Below are 27,047 nucleotides of genomic sequence, written 5' to 3' on the forward strand. Positions count from 1 at the left end.
TTGCTGTTCTCTGCCTGACTGCACTATCATACTTTGTGAGCTAAATGAGCAAACAAATATTCTTGCCATATCTGAAAGGGGTTGAACTGTACTTCAGAACAAAATATCAGTCAGGATTCACTGTATTAAAGTGTCATCGTGATGCCAACCAGGATCAAGCTTGTTTCTGACTGCATCAATCTCAGCTATAACAGTTTATTTGTCTTTTCCTCTCTTTCGGATTAGGTTCGCTCAGCCCTCCGTCAGTTGCAGTGTCTCGTCTGGAAGCGGCGCTCTCCGAGATATCTGACATTAGCTCCGCCCGCCGCCAAGGACCTACCTACATCTGGGCCACCCTGGAACGCATTTGGCTGCAGGCTGGTATGGCAGCAGCACTCATGACTTGTAATGATATTTCCAAAAACCTTGAGGTTGGGATCCCTTGGGAAAATTAGATTTTAGAATTCCCCTGCCAACAAGGAGTTGTTTTTCACTCCTGCTTGGTCTTCAGGGTCAGCCACTTATCCTAATTTGTTCCATGTGAAACCATTTGCTTTTGATAAAAAATAAACAGGGAAACTTCTATTGACTTTAAGCGATGAATAAGATGACTATGTTGAAATGTTTGGTGTAAATAGAATAATTAGATCCTATAGTTTTTTTTTCCCAGAGATGTAAAGCTTTGATAATATTGATTTTATTAGCATGTTCAAAGTGGACGAGATGTAAATCTCAGACAATAAATCCTCATTTTTTTAATCTAAACTGTGAAACCATATGTATTTAAGGAGCATAGCAATAGACACCACCTGTAGCAAAGTGCATCATCTGTTGGTTTGCGGATTACTGCTTTGAAACTTTGAGTTTGTAATATGGTTGCCGCCATCTTTGGTTTCAAAGCCCATACATGATCATTGGTTAAAAGTTGAGGCACTCACCTGTCACTCTAAGCAGCCACACTACAAACTACTTATGAGCCTTACCTGCAGTCAGAGCGCTTTCAGTTTGGAGAATCCCTGAGGAGAGCCAGAAAGAGAGCCGAGTTTGGGCAAACGTTTTTTAACACTGTGTCATTTGTGCATCAGAAATGTACTTACTTACTGTGTCATTACATCTTCTCGTCAGAAGCTAGTCTGCCGAGAAGATGGCTCCTCCAAATAGACATATTTGTTGGTGTCTCTGTGTCAGTCACTCTCCTTCCTCTCTATTACAGTACACAGCAAAAGTCTTGAGTCACCCCTCATTATTTTATATTTTGCTTCCAAAGAGCCAGACTTTCCTGTAATCTTTTTCAGTGGTCTTGAGCAATAGTCCATTTTTTAGACATTGGCTGCTTTTTCACTCATTTTCAGTCCAGACCTTGTACGTGACCATTTTTAGAGTTTTTTTTTTTGGCTTGTTTAGCCACTTAACACTGACCTTTGAATCATATCAGCATAGAAATGCCACCTAACTCTAGAAATGAATCAGTACACACAGACAACTTAGCAAAGAACCAATTATAAACAAGGGAGACTTTTGCTCCGCACTTTATATTTCCCTATGTTTGTGTTATTGCAGTCACATGAAAGAAACATCATCAGCACACATGCTTTATACTTTTGAGCTGGCAGGGTAAAGTCTGCACATGTTCGGTGTAACTGATTCAAAGCTTTGTGTTCTCCCTTTTAGTCCTTCGGGGTAATTTTGAGGGGATTTTTTGGCTGCGCTGCACGTGTGAAATGGATGTGATTAGCATGCTGTCATGCTAACGCTTGCTAATTGGCTCTATGCTCAGTGAATCACCGATTACATTGGTTTTATTGATGTTCAGGCACTTGGTCATAATTCTGTGGAGCCCGTGAGTGGCCACAGACAGAGAATTCTATTGTGTGCACAGGAGAAACAATTCATCTACATATTACGATTGTGCCCACAAGATAAGTGTATATGCAAAGAGCGAGCATGGTGCACAAGCCTTACTCCCTGAAGCTTGTCTCCCTTTAATAAGACATGAGCTCTCCTTTGTGAATCATGTTTTCAGGGGAGCTCATGTCTTATTAAGAACAACCAAGCTGGCTTTAGAGCACACTGTAGCGCGGCGGTCTGCTGTGCTCACTTTGCCTATTGCCTATGCCTATTTTATGCTCACAAATTCAAAGTGGAAACAAAATAATGTCTTCCATCTTAGGCCATTCACAAGTTCCATGTTAACCCAAGTGACAAAATAATAGCGAAACAGCCGTAAAGTCAAACTCACTACCAAAGGTTATTCTGAAGCCAACATGAGTTTCTTAACCAAGTATTTTGCTCTCGATTCCATGGTTAATGAGGATGTGAAATCCCAAATGCCAACTATCTGGTAGCGTTGTAGGAGACATTAGGATTTCTCTGCAGTAAGTATTTTTCATCTTATGGCAGCCATAATCTAAATGCTAAATGTGCTGCAATCTATCCAGTTGCTGATATTTGAGCTTTGACTAAAGTCATGAAGAGTACCTCACGAGGCCTTTTGGTGTAAAATATATTATCTGCACCAGTTTGCAAGGGCCCACCAGGTCACTCTGCAACCTGCATATTTGTAATTACATGAAGTGAATGTGCCTAATACGCATGCGACTGAGTTCACCTCCATTCAAGGGAGAATTATCATCTGCTACAGCTCTACAATGTACAACGATGCTTCAGCACAGCTGACCCAAAAGATATCATGAATAGAACAGTATGTGCAAACCGACCTGTGCTCTTTAGACACAGAAACCATGTGTCCGGCCTTAGACCGCACATGCCTTTACTAATGCTTGAGCATACTGGTCAAATGGGCCTTGTTAATGAGGGTCTGAGTGAGGACAGAGACTCTCCTCATGCTTGGAACAGAAATCCAGATCAGATTTTAATAAAAAAGAATTTCTGATTGTGAAGGTGCACTGTGCAGCTGTGCTGCCTCGTTGTCTTACACAACTTGCTGACCTGCTTATGAGCTCAGTTTAATTTCAGTTTCTCTTGGGAGTGAGACTTTGTTTATGCACTTAGTACAACGTGAGCGTACTTTTTTCTTGTTCTGAGCACTGCAGTAACTGAGAAATGCAGTGCTGAGAAATGCAGTGCCCATCCAAGCTATGACCTGTTTGAAACCTTGTTAATGTTTAACATTACATAACTGCATAATTGTATTAAATTATTTTAGAATTTAACATGGTCAATGGGATCACTGCAGCCATTTATTGCAACATCTGACTTTGCAAACAAGAGTAAATGAGTGCAATTTTAACTGGTTAGAGGTCAAAGCCTTTTCAGTGTAGCTAAGTACAGCCCACTTTGTATGGGAGAGTGTTCTGCATCTGCATACATGTGTCTGTTAAGGACCGAATAACTACATCCCTTCAGTTTTCAGCCTGTGGAAGTTTACAAGAGAATGTAGCATTAGCAGGAAAGGAAGGGAGAGGGATACAGAGATGTAACTACACTCCATACGTCCTCTCAGCTGGAGGGGGTGAGGAGAGCAAGAATGGGAATCAATAGTGAAGAGGTAGTGTTGCATCCAGTTTACCAGTTCATTACAGTGCAAGAGTGGAGGTCTAAGGGTTTCTGTCTTTGTATTTAAATGTTACCTTCTACAATCTCACTTTTTAAAAATAGGGACGCTATGTAAAAGGTAAATAACAATGTGCAAATTTCATAAACCAATATATTCATTCGCAGTAGAACATAGAGAACATGTAAAATGATGAAAGCGAAAAAGTGACTGTTTCATTCAAAGTATTAGCTCAGGGCGCCGGTTAGCTCAACTGGTTGAGCAGGCATCTCATATGCAGAGGCTGGAGCTGCTCGATGCAGCCGTCCCCGGTTCCAGTACCGGCTCGGGGCGCCTTGCTGCATGTCCTCCCCCTCTCCCTATCTGCTCTTATTTCCTTTTGAGCAACTTTCCAATAAAGGCCACTTGCGCCAAAAAAAAGTATTAGCTCATCTTCAATTTGATGGCAGGAACACATCTCGAAAACTAAGTAAGTAAGTATACAAAAAAGGTAAATTTATTTATATGGCACTTTTCGCAGAGGAAAAAAAACTCACAAAGTGCTTCACATAGCATCGTCAAGGTTGCTAGTTAAAAATCATGAAACAGGTACACACACAAATAAAATAAAAATACAAAGACAAAACCAACAGACAGAAACAGTCAAAATGACACTACGACTCCTTAAAAGCCAGCCTGAGCAGGTATGTTTTAAGATGTTTTTTAAAAATGTCCACGGTAGCTAAGTCTCTCAGGTCCTGAGGAAAACTATTCCACAGCCTGGGTGCGACTGGAAGGCTCTGTCTCCTCTGGTTATGCACCTGGTTCGACGCACAACCAGAAGACCCAGGTTGGTAGACCTGAGAGACCTGCTAGGGACATGAGGGCGAAGAAGTTCAGACACGTAATCTGGTGCCTGACCACGAAGTACTCTAAAAGTTAAAATGAAGACTTTAAAATTAATCCTAAAACTAGGCGTTATATGGCAACTCCGCCTAGATTTAGTCAGCAGCCTGGCCGCAGAGTTCTGCACTAACTGCAAACGGTTAATAGCTGCCTTGCTGAGATATGTGAATATGGAGTTGCAATAGTCCAGCCAAGATGACACAAACGCATGAATTATCAATTCTAGCTCGGCCTACGACACCATGGTTCTCAGTTTGGCAATGTTTCTGAGTTGGAAGAAACAAATGCGAGACAAAGAATAAATGTGTTTGTCAAAGTTCATATGTTGGTCAAAGATAATGTCCAAATTTCTCAGGGAGGAACATACATTGGTGCATATAGACCCAACGTAGTCCTTCACAGCAGAAATACAACTCTCTGGCCCAATAATGAGAACCTCAGTTTTTCTGGTATTTAACTGAAGGAAATTGTTGTACAGCCAGACCTTAATAGCTGACAAACAATCATGCAGCACATTCAGACCATCGATTCTGTTGGGGTTAAAAGAAAACTGTAGCTGAATGTCATCAGCGTACATGTGATAAGAGATGCCCTGGAACTGACTTATGATTTCACCAAGAGGCAACATGTACAAAACAAATAAAATAGGACCTAAAACCGAGCCCTGGGGCACTCCACATGATAGGGGAGCGGACGAAGAAATAAACGGGCCAATAGCTACTGAGAAGGTTCTGCCAGAGAGGTACGAGGCAAACCAGTCAAGGGCCCTGCCTGAGATACCAACATGGTCCCTAAGCCTGTCAGTAAGGATGCCATGATCCACAGTGTCAAATGCTGCACTGAGGTTGAGTAGCATAAGAACAGTACATTTACCGGTGTCAGACACCATCATGATGTTCTTAGATACTCTAAGAAGAGCTATTTCAGTTGAATGCCTCTGACAATAACCGGACTGGAATTTGTCAAAGATCCTGTTCACATTCAGAGCAACGATGAGCTGATTAGCCATAGCTTTCTCCAGGATATTTGACACAAAAGGCAGCTTAGAGATGGTCCTAAAAGTTTTGTGGGAAGACGGATCCAGGTTGGGCTTTTTAAGAATTGGTTGAACAATGGCCTGTTTACAATAAGAGGGGAAACAACCAGAGACCTGTGAGCAGTTAACAATATTGAGCAGAGCAGGACCAGTGGATTCTAAGACTTTTTTCAGTAATGATGTGGGTAATACATCTAATGGGCTGGAGGAGGTCTTCATACCACTAACTAGCTCAGTTAACTGTAACGGGGAGATGGGCACAAAATGAACAAGTATTGGCTGCCTTTTATATGGGGTGGGTAGAAGGGCTGATGCTTGCCCTGATGCTGGCGACTTTGTCAACAAAAAATGACAAAAAGTTATTACAGTCGTCCTCAGAGAACACCGGAGCAACAGGCAACTGGGAGGAGACAAGGTTGTGGATAGTGTCAAAGACAACTTTAGGATTCCTCTTATTGGAGGAAATAAGGTATCTAAAATAAGGAGCCCTGGCAGCCTTTACCCTTGAGTTAGATTCAGTTAAAAGTTCTTTCAAATAAATTCGGTGGACTAGGAGACCCTTGGATTTCCACAGGCGCTCTGCACGCCGACAACTACGTTTCAAACAACGGATGTCCTCATTCATCCAAGGATTCGGGTTTACGGCAGCGACAGAGCGAGATTTTACTGGAGCAATGTAATCTAAAATAGATGAACAGTGCAGGTTGAAAGTGTCAACTAATGAATTGACATCAGAATCATCAAGAGACGGCTGCACTGCCCGGTTGATCACATTCGTGAACGCTTGACGCGCTTGTTGGCTGGGCAGTCAGAATTAAAAGACACATTAAAAATAATACAATCATGATCATTGACAGGGAACTCCACAGAAATCACACTGTCAATCATGAGACCGAGTGTAAAAACCAAGTCAAGAGTATTTCCCCTTACATGTGTGGATCCACTAACATGCTGACTAAAGTTAAAATATTCAGTTACCTCCAGAAAATTAGCAGCAATGCGGCTAGTAGAGTAATTTATAGCCATGTTAATATCACCAAGGTGGAGGATTTTCTCAAATTAAATGATGATGAGGCTAAAAAGTCACTGAATTCTGACAAAAACGTTCTGACAAGCGTTCGTAAGTTGCGGCTGTCAACTTCGAACCGCCTCGCAGAGCGTTTTGCGGGATCGAAGGCGGTCAGCTGATGTGCCGATCCAGGGAAGACGGGCCTGAGACATGACAGCCTCACATCGGGAGCCGCAGACAGCCAAGGAAACGGAGACATCGGGCCCTCCGAAGAAGCAGGAAATGCAGAGGAACAGCGGTTCCAAAGACGATGAAGCCTTCTCCGCCTTGCCCTCGTCTCCTGGCCGCGGAGGGAGCACCCGCGAGGATTCAAAGTTCCAGCTGGGAGCTGGGAACGAAGATTGGGGCAAAACGCTCAATATTCCGGATGCCGCTGAGGCTTTCATTTCAAATAACTTCAGGCGATCGTAGATGATAATTGACTGTACACTATCCAAACAAAGTAGTAACAAAAACAGAGATAAAAACCACAGGACAGACAAGCGTGAAGATGACAAGCAGCCGGAAACACAGGCGCGGCCATGATCAACTGCGGCTCAGAGAGGGCCACGTTTGCCACTGTCAAGCATCTCCTCTTCTTTTAGCAACGGTCTGTAAAGCATCTGGGAACTGAGGAGACCAGTTGCTGAACCTTTGGGAGAGGAATTTAGTCCCATTCTTGTAATTCAAGCTGCAATTGGAAAAAATGTTTCCAATTGGTGAAAGTTCTGGATTGCAGGCAGACCAGTTCAGCACCTGGAGTCTTCTGCTATAAAGCCACGCTGTTGTAATGGACACGATACGTAGTTCAGCATTGTCTTGCTGAAATATGCAAGCCCGTGCATTGGTCTAAAACATAACTTTCAGCACTGATTGTGCCTTTCAAATGTACAAGTTTCCAGTTACATAGCCACAAATACACCCCCATACCATCAGAAATGCAGACTTTTGAACTGAATGCTGGGTCCTTTCCTTTTAAGCCTAGAGGACTCATGATTCCTAGAAAGAATTTCAAATTTCGATTTGTCTGACCAATTTTCCATTTTGTCTCAGTACATTTTAAATGAGCTTTAGCCTGGGTCATGTCCACATTTGGCTTCTTTTTTGTATGATAGAGCCTTAAACCACATTTGTGGAAGCCACAGCATATTGCTCTTTTCGTACCCACTCTTACTGCTGAGCAGTTTACCTAATTAGTTGCAACATGTTCCTCTATCTGCTTCTTCTTTGTACCACTTACTTATTCAGCTTTTTGTTGCTCCTTTCCCTTTTAGACGTGTTACTTCCATCAAATTCAAGATGAGTTCATTTTTTTTCCATGAAAGACGAAGACGTCTCACGCTTATTATTATTTGATGTTTTCTTTTCTTTCTTTTTTTTTCATATTTGCAAATGATTGCGTTCCGTTTATTTACATTTTATACAGTGTCCCAACCTTTTGGAATTGGGTTTGTATGTCTTACCTTTAAACTCTGTGTCTCAGGCAAGATAGAACATGTTTGTCAAGCTATGTTAGTGTGTGTTTGTGTGTGTGTGTGTGTGTGTGTGTATGCGAAATCCCCCCACCCCAGTCCCTTGTCCCCCTTTCCCAGCATTCCTCTTCTCATCAGTCACTTCCTCTCTCAATCTCACATCCTCATCAGCTACACAGGAAAGCCACTTAGGGGTTTTTAAAGGGGATATAATTAGCTGTATACATACCTGCAAAATTAAAAACTGTCTTTTTTTTATTCTGAGAGCTCAGGTGAGGAGCGAGAGAATAAAATTTACGTAAGCAGTCTCTCAATCTGCTCAGCAAAATGAAGCTACGAAAAGGAACCCCGAGGCTGGTAAAAAGCTTTTTTCTTTTTCATCCTGCATAGATTGGTTGTATTCATGCTCTAGGTATTCCCCATCTGCTCACCTATGAGACACAAGTAAATAAACAAAACATCCGCTACCAAGCACACACATGGGTTCTTCGCACTCAGGAGCAGACGACACTCTCAGTATATTTGCCCAGCACAGTTCACTTGATCTTGTTCTCTATAACACACGCACATACACAAACAGAGGTCTAATAATGTTTAACGCTGTGGGGTTTATTTCTCAGGGTTTCTCTGGGCGTTGACCTAACGTCCACTCACAGAAATGATCGACAGCTCACTGTTCCAGCTTCCTGTTCAGACATTGGCCTGCTCCAGCCCTAGGGGCTGGTCCTCTGGTCGGCTATTTGCTCGAGGCCTATTGGCAAGGGAAGTGCTTGTGGGCGTGATTGTGAGTGTGTGTAAGTTTTCTGTGTCTGGGATCTGTCTACATCTTCCCAGAGCAAGGAAAGGAGGCAAGCAGCTTTAGTATGTGATGGCCATATTTAGGCAAGAGTTTCATGACTTCCCAGGCATTACACTGCTCCCGCACTCTCCTCCAATCTGTCTTTGTGCGTGTGTATATACATCTCTATACGTGTATGTGTCCATCCAAGTATTTGAGGGCCGTGCTGTTTATATTTTACCATGAAACTGCTGAACTCACAGTTAATCTCTGTCACTGTCACATGTAGCTGAGTGGATGAATTCCACTGTATTCTTGTCCTGTCTGAACTACTCAACTCATTTTTTCATTGCTCCTTTCACTCCACTTCTGCTCCCACACCACCTCACCCTTCTCCTGTTTGCCCTTTTCTGCCGTCCTTCCTCTGCAACCTCTTACCTGTCTCTCCATTCTTTGTCCTGCCTCTCCTGCTGCAGGGGAGCTGTTCATGGCGGACGGTCGGCTCAAGGAGGCCCAGTTCTGCATAGCCGAGGCCAGCTCGCTCTTCCCCAACTCTCAGTCTGTGCTGCTCCAGCGGGGCCGCCTTGCTGAGCTCCGGGGTCAACTGGACGAAGCCAAAGGCCTGTATGATGAGGCCCTGGCCATCCATCCCACAGGAGAGCGCATACTGGTGCACTTGGTGAGAGACAGTGAAAGCTTCAGAGGATGTAAAATTGAATTAAAACTTATATAATACTCTGCTCTGTTTAGTGTCACACACGCAAGCAGTGGTCAGTGTGCACATACAGAGACACAAACCCCCCCTCACTCACAACATGCATGGATACACTAATACATTAAGTGCTTTATTTGAGTCTATTAAATTAGAACTGACGTAGTATGCAGGCTGAGCATGTGCACACACTCGTACACATTTCTAATGCTTTACTTGAGTTCACAAATTACATTAAATTGTTTGTTATGCAAGTATTTCAGAATTAAATCGAACGTGGTCTCTTACACGTAAGGTAGAAAAAAGATAGTCTTCAATCCTTTAGATTAAACTGACCTGAAATGAAGCTCTACCAACTGTCTTTAACATTTATTCCCACATATAGGCACATTGACTAATCATTGATACTGTGATTCTGTTAGGTCGAACAATCACATTACACTTATGCACATGTTTATATGCCAGTTCTACACATTTATTTTGTGAATAGGTGAATTCATACACACTCAGCAGGTCTATGTATGTACAGTTCATTCTGTTAGGTTCCAGATTGAAGATTAGATCTCATACTTGAGAGACCCAATCTTTTTAGTTAATTTAATAATCTAAAGCAAAAAAAAATACTGGGGTTATGATATCATCTGAATATTTAAGAACATCCTGATGATTGTTATATACTAGAATGACTGGTGAAAGTATCAAAGTACCCAACATAGCCTTACACTTAGTAGATCAAACTAAACAAGTTAAAGAATAAATCAGAAATGGCAGCTGTTTTGCTTCCTCAGACAGAACAAATCTCTGTTTGTAAATTGGCTCCAGATAATGATAACGTAAAAAACGTGTTTAAAATGGTAATCATCTCCATTTTTTCTTTGAAGAAGCAGAAATGTTAGCGATGAAATAAAAAGATTTTTGTTAATCCAGCACAAATTTTAGGCTAGTTTGCTATTAGCCACTATCAGAGGTTAGCATCCTTGTATCAGCAATTGCAGCTGCTCACAAACAGTGTTTTTCTCCTGTACACAGTTTCCTGTGAACAGACACTCACACAGTAAGAAGTTAATTATCACATTACAGTCTCATATAGTCTCAATTCCAAAAAAAAAAGAAATACATTTTCATCCATAACTGATCAATTAAAAAAACAGTGCTTAAAGACTGCCTGTCTTTCTCCTGATCACTCCCCCACCTTCATTTCATCCCAGCAGATCCTCTCTCTCTCTCTCTCTTTCACTGCCACACTATAAAGATCCTCTCTCGCCCACTCCCACCCACTCTCCTGCTCAGTCTGCCAGTCTGTCTTCCAGATGATCCACTGGATTAACCACAGCTACTCTAACCTCTGAACTTTCTCTGTTGTCATGGTGAAGGGACCAGAGAGGGATATTCCTCAAATCCAAAACTAACACCACTCGTCATGTGCTTACACATGAGCGCATATGGTTTTGGTCTCCATGGTTACAATAAATGTGCTGCTTGATATCTCTTTGACTTAAGAACAAGCCATCTTGTGACCACATAAGGCTAATGCGTTCGCTCCTACTGTGCACTTTTGAAGGGGTTTTTGTGTCTGTAGAAGTGCAGTCCCAGGGGCAAACAGAGGTACGCATCTCTTCCATATTTGGCCTGTGGGAGAACCAATCCCAGTGGGTGAAAAGTTGAAACAAAGCCAGCTGGCAGGGTCCTACTCTGGGTCTCTTACTAGACAGATGTGTTCTCAGTCTAAGTTTTGTGTGTGTGTGTGTGTTTAGGCATAACTGTGTTTGTGTATGCCAGTTTTCCTCCATGGATTTGGCGCACATGCGGACTATTTGTGCTTTTTGGAGTAAACTATTCGGAAGCACTTGCATTAGGTCACATATTTTGGCAAGAAGTAAATGACCCAACTACAAAAAAATTGTGCATTCTCTATGGAATGGAATGTCGTAGAATAGTCCGTCATTAGATATGCTAATGGAGGATTGAAAAAAATAGCTGTATTCTTACTTTGACCGGGACGAGTGGGACATTTGATCTGGAGCATGCCTATATTGTGTCCTGCATCAGCTTCAAAATACAGACCACAGTTGCTGTTACTTTGCGGCTCTGTCTTCATGCATGTATTTTTATACTGTATCTGCTGTGGACACTTTGTGTGCCAGTGGCCCACTTATTCCGTGCTGCCTTAAGGGGAATTCTGATGATATTCTTGGTTGATATTTTTACACTTGAGCCATTATTCTGCAAAAGAACATACTGTACTTTCCTTGACTGTCCTTTAGATGCATTGCAGCTTTTATTGATTTGGCTGTGGATAAAAGTGTGTAAGTGTGTGTAAATACGCTTCTAATTCTAAGGTTTTATGTATTACGCCATAATACTTAAAATTTATTATAGAAGTTTGCTAAAATACAGAAGCGTGAAAACTTATAAAAGACAGAAGTTTTGGCAGTTTGTTGGTTTTGAGCATTCAGGTTTGTATTAACATAACGCCAAGGAGGAAATATATCAGCAATGATCTTAGAGAAACTAGAAAAAGTATAGCGTATTTGAAAGGATGCCAAGAGAAGCAACCCTTTCAAACAAGGAGCCCATTTTCTTTAAAAAGAACAGCACAGCTTAGGTTTGCAATGTTTCATCTAAAATATTCACAAGACTCGTGAAACAATGTCCTTTGGACAGATGGGACCAAAGTGAAAATGCTTGGTAAAATACATTACCGCTTCTGGTGAAAACCAAACACAGCATATCAGCACAAACACCTCGTACCAACTGTTAAACACGGTGGTGGAGGGCTGATAATGTGGGCTTGTTTTTCAACCACAGGACCTGAGCACTTTGCTGTAATTGAGTGGACCATGGACTCCTCTGTATACCAGAGTATTCTAGAGTCAAATATGGAGCCATCTGTTTGACAACTAACGCTTGGCTGAAATTGGGTCATGCAACAGGACAATGATCCCAAACGCAGTAGCAAATCTACTACAGAATGGCTGGAAAAAACAAAAGAATCAAGATGTTGCAATGATCAAGGGGTCCAGACTTCAACCTGATTGAAGTACCGTGCCTGTTCCTTAAGAAATCTGTGCATATAAGAATGCCTGGAAAACTCAATGAACTGACGCAACACCGTAAAGAAGAAAATTCCTTCTCAGTGATAGAAAATGATTATTACATATCATCTGTTTTTTGTAAGCTTTTCTTAAATATTAGTAACATAGTGTGGTATGTCAGTTGTTGCTGTTAGTGATGTTTTTACGTAATTTGAAGATCTGGCAAGGACCCAGACAACTTTTTATGATGTCCCGAACATGCAAACAAGCTCTCAAGAATCAAATAAGGGTGATAACAGGCATGTCCTATGCATCATACCACTGAATTAACTGGCCTGTGCCAGAATACCAATGGTATAAGTGTTTATATAACCTAAAACATATTTGTTGTAACCTAAAACTAACAAATAGAGAAATTGTTAAGATTTGAATAAGTAATTTAAGTCTAAAAATAACTGACCTTTTTGCTCTCTATACCTAACCTTATTTTTTTAAGCCTTTCTTGCTGAAAGGATTTGCTAGTAACTGTCACCACATGACACTACAGCCGCGCACAGTTAAGTGCTACTTATTTGTTAATGAAGGTTATTCTTTTAAATGTGAGACAGAGCTGACTGCATTTTGGTGCAGTCCAAAACAGCCCACTAATGTTCCACTGAGCTCTCGTTGATCACAACTTGTAGGTTTTCTAGTTAGAGGAAAAAGTCAATTCTACTTCCTTGTCTGTGTGTTTAGCCTAACTAGCTTGGCATAGCATAAAGAATGGAAGCAGATGTGGAAGCCAGCCAAATCACCAAATTGTCAACCAGAACTCCTAGAAATTTAAACTGACACCCATCATTAAATTCACTTTAATGAAAATAGAACAAGACATGAATGTAGATTTTTATAGAGCTTCTTTCAACCAGTGTTTAAAGAAGTCATTCCCCTAAGCAGCCAATGCAGGCGAGGAAGGGGAAATGTGAGTCAGGGAAACCCATAAGTGGAATCCTTACAGAGGCTCACCAATCAGTACTGAATTTGATTTTATATACACCACTTCACTTAATCCAGCTCTTTATATTAGCAACAGCCATCTCCATGTGGTTTTTGAGCATGTGTGTCAGATCGAGAGGGAGAAATTCGGTGATCAGACTCACAGCTCTGGTCAGCTGCTGGTTTCAGAGTATTTTTGGTTGAACGAGGGTGTGGTTGTGAACTGGTGTGGTACTATGTGTGTGTGTGCATATGTGTGCTTATGTTTTGCAAAAGTATTCTAATGTCATTATGTTATTTGGATCTCCAGGCTAACTTCAAACATGTATTATGTTTGTCTGTCAAAGCCGAAGCAGTGTCAAATATTCCACATTTGTCTGTCCGTGCTGTTAGCCTCATTATGATAAGTGTTTGGTCGACACGTGTGTATGTACGGCATGTGATACGTTTGTGTGTGTGTGTTCTGGTGGGTTGCTGATCCTGAAATATGGCCCAGCCTCGCTTCTGGCAATGGTATGCAATGAATCTGACCCACTCCCAGCATCCTCCACATCTCATCCTGCTCTGCTCTGTAGTGGAACTTGCTCTGAGTCAGTCAGACACACACGCACACACACCCCCACCTTACTTTTACTCCCCTTCAACAGAGGCATATTCATACACAGCCTCACATATGCATGTATACTCTCAGGACGAGGACTTGTGCTCATTGAATTAATCGCGTTCCAATTATCAAAAGCCCCCCCCACCCCCCTTCATTTCTCTCTCACTCCCTCTCTCTCTCTCTCTCACTCACTCTCTCTCTGTGGGTGGGGGTGGCTGTCAGCTGATTAGATAATGCAAATACATTATTTATAACACTTTGGTCGTTCTCATCGCTTTATGGGATTGCCTAGCAACCAGGGAAATATATTCTATTGAGCAAGACCTCTGATAACCATGAATAGAGAGAGAAAAAGACAGCGTGTGAGGGAAAGAGGGAGTGAGGAAAAAAATGGAGGTGGGGGGGCAAACAGAGAGACAATTAGGAGTTGGCTGGTGCCTCTTGTTTCTATGTATGGCTCATGTGAGCTCACTTATTTTTTCCTTTTTCTTTGACGCCTCTGTCTTTTTCTTCTCTCCATCTCCCTCTCTCTAGTCATTGTTCCCAGTTTAGCTCTTTCTCGCTCACACTCCCTTCCTTCCTAGCTTTCCTCCTTTTCCTTTCCTCCATGGCGCCAACAGCAGCCTCTTCTTTCATTCTTCCTTCTTGATGCTAACTGCTCATGTCAGTGTGTGCATGCTTGTATGTTTGTGAGCCACATTGACTTTTGTTCTGTTATATATTTATATATGTGATGTAATCTCTGGAAAGGTGGGAATATACCGAGAGGGGTTGATTTTGACACATGCACACCACAAACATAGATGGTGCATGTTTTGCCACAGATTCTTTGTGAAAACATGTTGAAAAATCATTGCTGAAAATGTGAAAGCTTGGTTAACTTTGCAATACGGAATTTTGGAGTCATACCTCCTTTAAATGAGTAAATTTGGAATTTGTGAGCTGATGATTATGATAGGTAAGCTGGAAGAGGTTTCTGAACATTTTCACTCATAAGGTTGCTCATACTGACTCTCCTGTGACCGTGGTAAATACAAACAAAAATTCAAACAAAAGCAGTATTAGACACAATTGAGTTTCTTGATTTTCATTTTTGTGTTATTTCAACGACCAGAATTCAGGGATTGATACAGTTTTGTAAAAGCTAGAAGGCATAACCATATAACTAGCTAAATATGCTACCAAGCAATGAATCTAGCTAGCGACCTATGATGTCTGTATACCACAAATGCAGATTCCGTGGTTCTCAGAATCCTTAGCTAGGCCTCCTTATTTATAAACCTCTGATAACCATAAGGACTCTAATAAGCATTATCTTTGAAACATAAAAATACTACTATTAAAGAAAATAAAAATCAGAACTGAAAATGAGGAAAATTAGGCATCTTTTTTTTACTTCTCCCTCCCTGACCGTGCTGCTGATGGGTTTAAAAGTTCAGGTGAAGACTACCCCTGGTTCAGTGACTTGGGTTTTAGGCTACTGGGTTAAAAGGCACGTATGTATGTCAAGGCTGGTACCCTAAAGGGGCTCAGCAGATGGCTTCTGGGTGACCTAACAAGCCCCATGGCTGTCAAATTGCATTATTATTGACCTCATTGATGTGGATCATGCCATATGCATACATAACCTCAAGTACAACTACATGATACATTTCTTACCTTGAGCCTAAACTAAATATTAGAAATGATCATTATTATTTTGCCAGTTCGTCTGGACAGTCACAGCGCTTCAGTGCAGTAGCAGCATGGTTGACAACAACAGATTGCAAGTCTAAATTTAGTGTTCAGCTGTCTCTCCACTGTCTCAAAGACATTGATTTCTGTTCTAAACTTCTACATATAATAGTTTTATCACAAACTCAGTTGGAGCTTATGTCATGTAAACATGTTTCCCTTACTCTGCTCAGTTTACTTAAGGGCAACATTAAGTTATACTTTGATGACACATCGCCTTATAACCCTTGTGGTTTTATTCTTGAGTTGGACAACAATGTAATGACACTTTTCAATACTCATTTGAGACGGGGAAAGTTTTTAGCAGTAAAGAATTGCTATGATTCCTGAGCATAAATATGTTGCTTAGCTCTATGTGAAATATAAGTAATTTTCTTTTGTGCAGTATGAAATATGAATAAGATCAGGTGACACCAAACGAAAACTCCAACAATTCCATAATCAGATTTCTGTGGGGTGTTTGCTGTTGACATTCAGGAAGCTTTTCCTTTTTCACTCTGTTTGGTCTAATTAATGAAAATGCACTTGATTAAGGTTGTGGATTGTTTGCAGTGTCTCCAATGTTTGCTCAAATTTGGAAAGGAAGGTGGTTTGATTGAAAGCACCACCGCCCACGCGCTCTGTTTGGCTCAACTCAGCTCAGTTGTGCGTTAAATGGCACGACAAGAGACAAACCTGCACTGCCAAGCACTGTGGGATCAGCTGAGGTAGAACTCGAGACAGATGGCAGGCGTGATTAAGGAAAAAACAATAGATACTGTACCGGTCTTATCAGAAACAATATGACAGTTAAAACTTTGTCAAATTTGTGCTCTTGATTCACTTTCTATTTGCTCCCTCTGCCACATTTGGCTGCGTATGGCTTTTGGCATGTATGGCTGCACTTGTATTAAAGGTACAATGTGGTTTGGTACCTCCAGTGGATGACCTGTGTTGAATTTACTCTTCTAATGCTGACTGAAAATTTACTGAAAATCTTTCTCATATTCCCGGGGAATTTGCTTTGTTATTAGGGATATTTCAAAGTTTTTTCTTTTCCTTTTTCTAAGTAAGGTTGTGTGAAGTATTTATGGTTAGGAAGTGTCTTACAAGCAGTAGACAGCGGCCTTTCAAATTGGAGAAGCATGGAGGAATTCTGATGGGGAGCCAAGCTAACACCTACTCAGAGGGGTGCAATGGACGAGCAAACTTTTGCCATCTCCTTACCAACGACTCAAACGGTTCCAGTGGTATCTCTATAGTGATTTTTACCCCACCTTTTGCATCAGATAGTTGTTTACATCAAATAGCTGTCACTTTCTCAACAAATGTGCATCCATGCTGCTGTGTCATTGCATACATGATAGCTAGGCAATGTATCTTGCCACTGATCAGCTGTTTCATAATTATGCTAGTCTAATCCCAAAATACTACTAGACTGTAAAAAAGTCTGTAAAAACACAAACAATTACCATCTTTTAAATGTTTTCAAAAGTAACAAGTCTGACACAGCTCCTGATGGATTCAACTGCTCAGTGGAGGCAATTGAGTCCAAAATTCAGTTTGATTAAATCCCCCATGATTGACATGATTTAGTTTAATTCAATCCATCAGGCGATAGTGAAGAAGGAAGAACTGTTTTGTTCTCAGGGATCACCTAATTTAATACTATAAAGAGTTTCAGTGCAGAGGGAAACAAGCGAATGGCTAACTGTCAGCTAGCTCATGGCAAACTGTCAGTTGCCTAGCTATGATGAATTAACAATGTGTCTGGTAGTTAAGCCCTCAGTTGTTGCTCCGTTAAAGCATTATGCCACTGGAGCACATGTGTTTCTCAGTTATAGACTTTGCAGCACTGTGTTCCTTGAGAGATCAGCTCCGTAAAGACAGAAACTCACCAGTGTTTCAGATGAAAAGATGCTGCGCAGGCTTTAATGCGTAAAATCTCAACAACAAATTAAAAACTAATCTATGTCAACCAAATGAGGCATCGTTGAAGGGCTTATTCGTTCACTTCAAGAAGAATCAGGCCCACAGCTCTGTATTTACTGTTGAAATAGGAAAAGGAAAATGTTCTTCCCAGAAACAAAACAAATATATACTTCCTAAAATGTTGAAAGATTTTTACTGGAATAACTGTTAGTGTGTGTGCATGTGTTTGGATATTGTGTTGTATGTTCATGTCCATAAATAGTATGTACCTGAGTGTGATTTGATTGAGTCACTGACCTAGAAGCATTACCTTTTCCATGGTTACAAGCATAACTAACACAGGGGTTCTGATGGAAGGATGTGTAAGTGTGTGTCCAGTGGTCGACTGTGTTTATGCAAGAGAATGGTAGAACAATGACACTCTCGTGTGGCTGGAGACGTGGAAGAAGATGGTCAAACCAGCAGATATTCATCATACACCTCCAGCGTACACCCACACACATTCATATGGTCCCACACATGAACTTGTAAACCAGTCTGCACAGAAACCACTGTCAGGTTTCTTCTTACCCAAGAGTTTTGTTGTTCCTGTGTTGTCCTCACAGCAGCGGCGAAGAAAAGAAGAACTGAGGGAAGAAGTAAGAGAGAGTGTGTGCAAGTGTGTGTGCTTTTATTGAAAGTTGCATCAGAGCCCCCAGACAGCTATGTGAGTTTCAGCCCAATTAATCTGGAACTTGTGAGCAGAGACTACATAACAAGACTCCTCTGTCTGACCTCAGGCCAGCTCAGTATGTGTGTGTATGTGTAAGTAACAGATAGTCAAAGGAAGAATGGGGGTAATACTGTGAAAGAATGGCTGACTGTTGTCACTTTGAGTGTGCATGGGACACTGCATCTTGCCTTTGTGTGTGCGCCTGTGGAATATGTTTGTGTGCGAGGCAGATTTGACTCCATGCTGTTGGTTATTTGCGTGACACTCTTCTGCTTCACTCTCAAACACACCACAACTGAGCTGAGCTCCAAAGAGACAGAATGCACGCACAAACACTCTTGACCTTTAACGTGGTGACAGAAGATATTACACATAATATACACATAATATACTCATGGAACACAATGCAACAGACACATATAATATACACATGGTACATATAATACACAATCCTTTCCACATAATATACATATTACATCCCTCTCTTTCCCAAATATATTCATTCTTCTATATATAAAGAATCTGAATTAAATTAACTGTTTATTCATCCTTAATGGTGAATTATAAACAAATAATATTCACTGCATGGAGCTATTGCTGTGGGCAGGAACGATCTCCTGTGTCTTTATTTGTTGCAGCAAAGCTGAAGAAGCCTCTGGTTGAACAGAAGCCTCTGCAGTTTCTTCACTATGATTTGTCGAGGGTGAAGTGTTGTCCATCATGTTTAGCAACTTGTGCAATGTTCTTCTGTGCACAATCAGCTCCTGGGACTCCGTAGCAATACCCACAAGCTGTTTGCTTGTTCGTTTGTGGAACATAGCTTGATATTTATTTTCTACTTCTGTTTTCCTGACATCCAAAATGCGTTATGAGTCAGTGTTTAGGATTTCTAGTTTTTGGAACGCATCTTTGAAGGATCTAAGATTGGTGATAATGGGGTTATAAGTCAAGGAATGAGTGTTTGCAGTTGTTAATATGTATGTGCCATCCTCTGACAAAGAAACATAAAGCCAAAACACTAAGTGCCAAAAACTGTAGTTCACTGAATGGCTCCAGAAGAGAAATGTTAAAATGCTCAACTTTACAGCAGAAATAGACATGATTACAGCCTGTAACTAATCTTCATAGGTAACGTATCCCTTCTTGACAGCTGCACTAGGGTGATTGTTTAAATTCTTATTTGTTTATGTATTTTTAATAACGCATGGAATTTAATTATATTAAGACTTATGCATTACTATGGGTAGGGCACTTTGAGAAAATATTTTCTTCCCAAATGTGTTCTTAATGACATCCATCACCTCTGACTACTTATGTTTATCTCTCCCTTGTAAGACAAAATGGTACATATTTAGATTCAAGGGTTACGATATGATTCCGGGATAATTCATCCTTTAGAGGAACGATTCTTTTCAAGGTAACGTGAAGGGATTTGATTTGATTTTTAACGTTTCTTTAACATAGATATTTATTTTCCATCGTAAATGAGAAGAAGTCATTTCAATGAATGTGGCACCCGTAGCTAACTTCAGCTGGATATATTAGATAAGAGACCAGGGAATCACACTGTTTTTGGTTGCTGATAGTACTGGGGAAAATGCATGCATGCAAGTCTGGCACACATTTATCAGTGAAACACTGTTGACTTTTTACCAATAAGTCTTTGGCCATAAATCGGCCAATAACTTGCATGATCACCTTAGAGCTTGCCAAGTTGTGTCAAAGTTGTGGTTATAAAAAGTCCAAATAATTTCAAGACTTTAGATTTCAAAGCATATTGTAAACTGTGTCATCGTTAGTCATCAGACACGTTTAGGGTTTTTTGGAGTTTAGCAACAATGCATGCACATACAGGCAAGGCAATTCAGTCACTGTACTAACCAGCCACTCCAAAACCTCAACATCCCTGACACAGATAATCATACTGGAAGTGTAAGATGTAAATATAATCTAAACTGGACCTGAAAGGACCACAGCTATAAACATCTGGCTAAACATCTGGTTTCCTAATGTTAATGTGTATCTCATTTCTGACTGGAAAATTCATGAAGCACAGCCACAGAGCACATTTTCCCTCTACAGTCCAAACACATGCATGTGGGTGATTCTAACGTGAACACAGGTATGATTGTGAGACTGTGAGAACGGATAGTTTAATGGACACAGGAGTATGTTGGTTGTGACATTGCACTTATCTGGTACAATCTGCTGTAATCTGGTAAGAATTTACATTTAATTTATAGTACTAAACAGTCAATAACATCGAAATATCAAAAGTGACACTAAATGACACCGTCTTGGACAGAATTTTTATTTTTTATTTTTATTTCTGCTATAAGTTTAGTGCTATTCTGTATTTACCCAGGGAGGGTATGTTATAGCCAGTGATAAACAGTAATGTAAAGTGCACATAATTCTAATCCACTTAAATGCTTCCTTCCAACAGTCTTTCCTCTGACCACGAACACAACATCAGCTTTCACAGTCTGGTGGGTGCGCACATGCTAGCATGTGTGTATGCCTGACTCCCAACATACTGCATCATTTCTATCCAGAGGGTTACTTGTAATCTCATCATTTGTGGATTTTCTCCCTGCGATTGTACAATCTCAATTGAATATTACTCCTGTTGTTGGAGTTTTTGGTTTTTCTTGTCTTTTTTTCGGTCCTAACAAGTCCACGGGGCAACATGGAATTACGGTTCAGATTCTTATGGAAAAACACACCTGCTTCCTTGACCTTATTATGCGATAAAAATTATTTGACGGTAGATACTTAGGATAAGAGAAATACTGGAGACAAGATATTGAGATTAAAAAGTAGGTTTTTGCTTTCAGTTGACATTTAGACTTGATTGAATTTGAATATGAGTTCATAAGCCTGACAAAAATACTCCTTAATTTTAATCAGACTAATATTTCCTCTGGTTTCCCCCATCAATCTGTCCATTCAGGGTCGTCTGCTGATAAAAACTGGACGAGTCCACCTCGGAGAGAAGGTGTTGCGGGATGCGGTTCAGGTCCACAGCACGTCCCATGAGGCGTGGAGCTCCTTGGGTGAGGCTCTGCAGGCCCAGAACTCCAGCCAGGCTCCAGACTGCTTTTTGACAGCCCTGGAGCTGGAGGCCTCCTGCCCCATCCGGCCTTTCACCATCATCCCCAGGGAGCTCTGAAAAGCCTGGGTGAAGATGGGGTGGGGGTCTGGCTTTTGGTTTTCGTTAAGAATTGGCCTTTTAGATGATACACTAATAAAGATACATAGGAATGTGCTTTAAATTAATTGTTTATTTATGGAAATATCTTGTGTTCTTGTGGAAAAGGAGATGAGAAAATACCATTCTCGTATATATTCATCAGCACATATACTTTGAAACCACAGCTTCTCAACACACTAGTTTTCTGTTTTATTATTCAATCAGAATTATTAATTGGTAAACAATGAAAGATGGCAGTGTGCAGATTTGCCTATTTGTTACAAAATCAGACTGTTTAACGGTTTCTTCCATCTTCATGCTAAGCTAAGCTAACCATCTCCCAGATGTAGCTTCTTATGTTGTAACTTGATTTGTTTGTTTGATGAACAAATACATCATTCGTATCAGTTTTCTCATCTAACTCTTCACAAGAAAGCACATGAGCGGGTTTTCCAAAATTTCATGTATAATCTCATGCATATTTTCAACAATGCAAATTGATGCTGTCTGTAGCCCTTTTCAGACATCGACTCCTTTCCAATAATCTGATAACAATCGTGATAGTGTTTCACGTCTGAAAGATATGTGGCGATGGCAGCTAGCAGAAGTCATTGGAGAATATATCGTGCTGGGCTCCAAACCATCAAAATGGTAAATGGACTGCATTTATTCTTTCCTTTTTTAGTCTAGTTGACCACTCAAAACGCTTTTACAAAACGAGCCACATTCACACACACTCTTCTGGGACTTCTTAGTCTTAACAGCGTTACAGGTTGTGCAGTCCTCTTTAAAGCGTTTCTTCACCCACACTCACACACAGATGAACGCATCGGAGGCAACCTGTAGAATGACATTTCGACTGACCCAACGACCGACCTTCCGATTCCTCCTGAGGGGAAGTGTTGTGCCCCGGGTACAGGCTTGTTTAGGGTGTGATGACAGCTCCTATTGAGCTCCTATGCACTGACTGGCTTCAGTTCTGATTAGATTGTTTGAAGTTCACATGTGGTGGTGATAAACGGTGATAGGGTTTAACCATCTGGTACTTTTTAATAACAAGCAATCTTAGGTCGTACACCGTAGCGTTTCCACACCACTGTCAACACAAGTCAAAACTAAATACAGAACTGTGCAATACAAACTAATTTTGGCATATGATCTGCTATCAGAGGAATATTAGACAATGTGTCACAGCCTGATCCAAATGAATGAGGAAAAAAAACGACTTTCCTCTGCCGTGTTCTGTCAGGCCCACACGAGCAGCTGTGGACACAGTGAACCCAGGTCAAGTGCAAAATAATGTTTCTCTTGGCTTGTCACTGTGGGTGCAGTGAAACCTTAATAATAAAAAAAGCCAATTTGAGTCCTTTGTGACACCACCGATCCAAAAGGATTGGACATGTTGAAAAGCAATATTTTCAACCGCTCGTAACCATCGGCGCTCTTCTTCACACAACCACAGTGTACTTGTCGAGCTAATATGAACTGTCCCAGGAACACGGCACGTTGAAGAAAAATAAAAAAGCTATTTTGTTGACTTATTCTTCACTTAAACTGTCCTATGAATGACGGAATACCATCGCTTTAACAGACTGATGAAGCCATTAATGTTTCGTGTCCCATGTCTGAAAGGGGCTCATGACTTTTTGATGAGCTATCAGACAAGAATGCTTTTTTTTTATCTTAGCGTAACTGCTTCACCTGAAATTGCTGGGTAATATTTTCATTTGTGCAGAACACTTATGAGAGTGCTTCGGGGCTTTGCAGATAAAAAATTGGGGTGTATAGAAAATGGATGTTCTGATGCAGCTACTGTAACTGAACCGCATACATCTCCTATGGAGTTATGCCAAAATAAGTCATATTTCTGTTGTGGTTGGGGACAAATGAGGAGTAATGTTGTAAATACTCACTTTGATGGCTCATAAATCACAGAGATGTGCTGGTTACATCTTAAGATGAAATGTTCTGTATACTGTTGTGCTCCATATGTGTGGCTGTCAGTCATCTTTGTCGTTATCTTGGACTCTTGATGTTTTGTTTTTGGGTTTTTTTGTTGGGGGGGGGGGTTCTTGATCATATAGAAGACTGATGTAGCTTTTATGTACACACAAGTCTCTCTCTTCAAATGAGAGCAAATATTTTTCTCGAAAATGAATCCAACAGTCATTCCATATAACATCATTATATATGTGTGTGTCCACAAGCATGTGTCATCATACAGTAAACCATTGGATTTTCTATCTTCATGCATGTATGTTTGTCTTAAATTATCCCTCTGGGGTGTTATCAGTCCCTGATGCCTCTCTGTTTTATAGTACAGGAGACAACTCGTGTATGTGTGTGCTTTCTTTTTTTCTTTTTGTTTGTTTTGACTCATTTGTTCATAATGCTCTCAATTAAAAACAACAATGGCTATAAAAAATCACTGCTGGATGCCGCATCTTCACCTGCCTTGTCACTTGTGACTAATGGACATCACTTCCGAGTGCCTAAACACATTAATGTGAGCAGTGGGACTAGGCTGCCGGCTTATGTAATACTGATAGCACAGTTTTCTGCCTCCGAACTCCCTCCTCCCTCCTCCCTCCTCCTCTCTCGCGGCTCGCCTGATGTGATGTGATGTGGCTTGGTTGCCTAGCAGCCATCCCCTTGTTTGAGTAACTGGGGAAGCGGAGAGATATCTGGTCTGCTGAACAACACACTCTTGCAAGACACAAACATGCACAACACACACACAGCAAAAGGCAGATAATGCCCCTGTTCTGCGGTTTTACAGTCTTGACAGCATCTGTTTGATGTCTGCTGTTACCATGTGAGGTATGAGCCAGCTATAATCAATGTCTTAGGCTTGTGTAAATTGATTTGTGTTATGTGAAGAGCCCCTGCCTTTGCTCTCAGCGAAAAAAGAAAAAAAACCTTTTCTAAACAGTTTCTCTCCCTGCAGTTAAACAAGGACTAATCCCTGCTCTTCTCTGCCTTTTTTAAAGCTCCAGTCGCCCACATACCCATCACTCCAGGAATAAAATCCCCTCATTCATCAATACTTTGATTTTTGGGGCAGAAATTATCGATCACTGTCGCCTCTTCCCTGCCGTCCGAAAAAAATCTATTTTCACTTTTTCCCTCCTCGCTCGCCAACTCTCCCTTGTTCCATCCTCTCCTCATTAGCGCTGTGTGAGACACCTACACAGGGGCTTCGGGAGATGAATGGTCTAATCCCAGAGGGGAAGGAGTGAAATATTACGTGGTGTGCTCACACACGCACAAACATAGAGAGTTAGCAGTACGTGAACACATTGTGCACCTGCTTAAATACGCGCGCGCACACATGAATGCCATGGTCTTGACAGCTCCAGTAAGGGGAGTCAGATTAATGGAGGAAGTGGCCCGCTGCAAAGCCTTTCACAATGACAACAGGCAGATGAAGCTCTATTCATTGGACACGCACACACACATATACATGTGTAAGCATGGAATTGTATTGCATTTGCGTGTTTGCTAGGATGTGAGACTATCCACGCACGTCGCTTTGGTTCCACTTTCACTTCTACACCGTGTATGAAGTTTTCAGGTATGGGACATATGTTTCACTTGACACACACAGACACTCACTCCATACCCCCTGAAATGAGTCACACTGGATAAGATAGTGATCAGTAACAAACAGGTGACTGATAATCATGGGTGGTGGCCACTCAGAGTGAGGTGTGTGTGTGGGCCTGGTATTCAGGTCACAGCAGTGTTCATTCTAATACTGCAGGGGCATATTGAGGGCACAGGCTGAGTGAAGCTGGGCGCCAAGAAAGAAACCATAAACCATCACTGTGATGTCAAAACGAGGCTGCAGAGTCATAGATGGGTGAAGGGTGTGTTGGAGGTCATGAGGATCAGATGCGGTTCCATAATTTCATTTATAAGTGAAATGAGAGTAGGTGCATGCATAGTACATGCCCAAGGCGAAAAAGGTTCCAGCACAGTTTGATCTAACGGTTCTTTGTTCAGATGTTGACAAGAGAATTAATTCAGAGTCAATGCAGTGCATTCTCAGAGATTCCCAGGCAAACAAGGCTGTTTTTAATGGTCTTAGTTCAGTTTAATTCTGACACTTTCTGAATAAGTCACAGCAAAAAAATTAATAAATATACAAAAATTGATTACGATAAAAATCATTTGTTTGCACACACAGGCTTCAAGAATAGTTTGCCATTATTTATAACAGCTGTGCTTTCCCACCAAGAATAGATGCAGAGATCAACCCACTCTTGTGCTGAGAAGCAGCACCGCGGCCAGCAAGCAGTTTGCTGAACTTGGTGGTTCTCAAAAAATCTGATTACCTCTGAAGCTTAATACATTGTATTGTTTGCACAATCTATACAGAAATTAAAACTATACCAAGCAATGATAGTTAATGGACCAGGCCAGAAAATGATACCTTTAAAACTGATTTATTAAGATTTCTTAACATGTTAGATCACTTTTATAAGACCAGAAAGAGAGCTTTTATTACCTCAAGACAATGCTAGGCTAGCTTTCTTATCTTATCCTATTCTCAGCTAACTGGCTGCTGACAAGTTTCAAATTATGACCTTCTTTTGATGGCAGCAACTGTTTGATTGCAGTTAAAAGGCACTTATCAACACATCTACCGGTAGTTGAAGTCATACAAAAACCATAAAACAATGTCTAAATAATGGCTTCAGTGGGTTATATATGCTGGATATAAGTTTCCTATGGCTCTAACTTTGAATTTAACTGACAGAAGTCAGATTTTATCATCTCACTCTCAACAAGAATGCGAAGAAGCAAGTCCCATACTACAAGCTATTAAGTTTAGCCAGATCTCAAGCTAGAGCGATTCAGCCATACATGTTTGACCAAGAAATTCATTCTCAAGTAGAGGGATCTAAGGAGTCAGGGATACCCACAGCTCTATGGATCCAGAACTACTTAGGTAGCTCCTGAGTTGCCAACTGAGCAAACGTCTTGGCAAACTCATGGCCGAGAAAGTGAAGAATTCTGGAGCTGTAGAGCCCAAAAGGTAGCCAAATTAGCCCTTTAAAGCGCATTCCAGAAACTGTTGAGCTAGCTAAGCTAGTGGCCAAATGAGTCAGGACATCAAAGCTAGATGGGAGCTGAGAACTAGCTTAGCTCACTGCCTGAGTCATTAGCTCTGTATCTGCAGCTCTTGACTTTCTAATTCTATTGAAAGTCATATAACGTTAATACATTACCAGTTCGATACCCACTTGCATCTGATCTTAGAGTATAAGTTAGCCTGCTCTTCTTTAGTCATTTAGTGGTTCAAACTTTTACAGCTAAATTACCCCAATATTGGAATAGCTACACAGAGCATAGCTAGTGAGAACGTGGATGGGGTCGGTTGGCATACTCATGGGTCCCTATTCACTGAATGAGGAAAAAAGTGAGCACAAAGCCCTCTTGGGACCTTGAGAGAT

At 41.1% G+C, this 27,047-nt stretch overlaps 1 protein-coding gene across 2 annotated transcripts in view; it reads left to right on the forward strand.

The window, feature by feature from the left end:
• The window catches only part of ttc7a (tetratricopeptide repeat domain 7A), a 60,169-nt gene extending 36,153 nt beyond the window's left edge, over positions 1 to 24,016 (forward strand). For both annotated transcript variants that reach the window (XM_072391448.1, XM_072391449.1), the window contains 3 exons: positions 226 to 360; positions 9,189 to 9,391; positions 21,349 to 24,016. In XM_072391448.1, the coding sequence (XP_072247549.1) occupies positions 226 to 360; positions 9,189 to 9,391; positions 21,349 to 21,567 (557 nt within the window). In that variant the 3' untranslated portion in view covers positions 21,568 to 24,016. The remainder of the gene's footprint in view (positions 1 to 225; positions 361 to 9,188; positions 9,392 to 21,348) is intronic.
• Positions 24,017 to 27,047: the final 3,031 nt, after the last annotated feature.

Source organism: Leuresthes tenuis, unplaced genomic scaffold (genome assembly GCF_036924035.1).
Source record: "Leuresthes tenuis unplaced genomic scaffold, fLeuTen1.0.hap1 SCAF_8, whole genome shotgun sequence".
NCBI classification, from domain to species: Eukaryota; Metazoa; Chordata; class Actinopteri; order Atheriniformes; family Atherinopsidae; genus Leuresthes; species Leuresthes tenuis.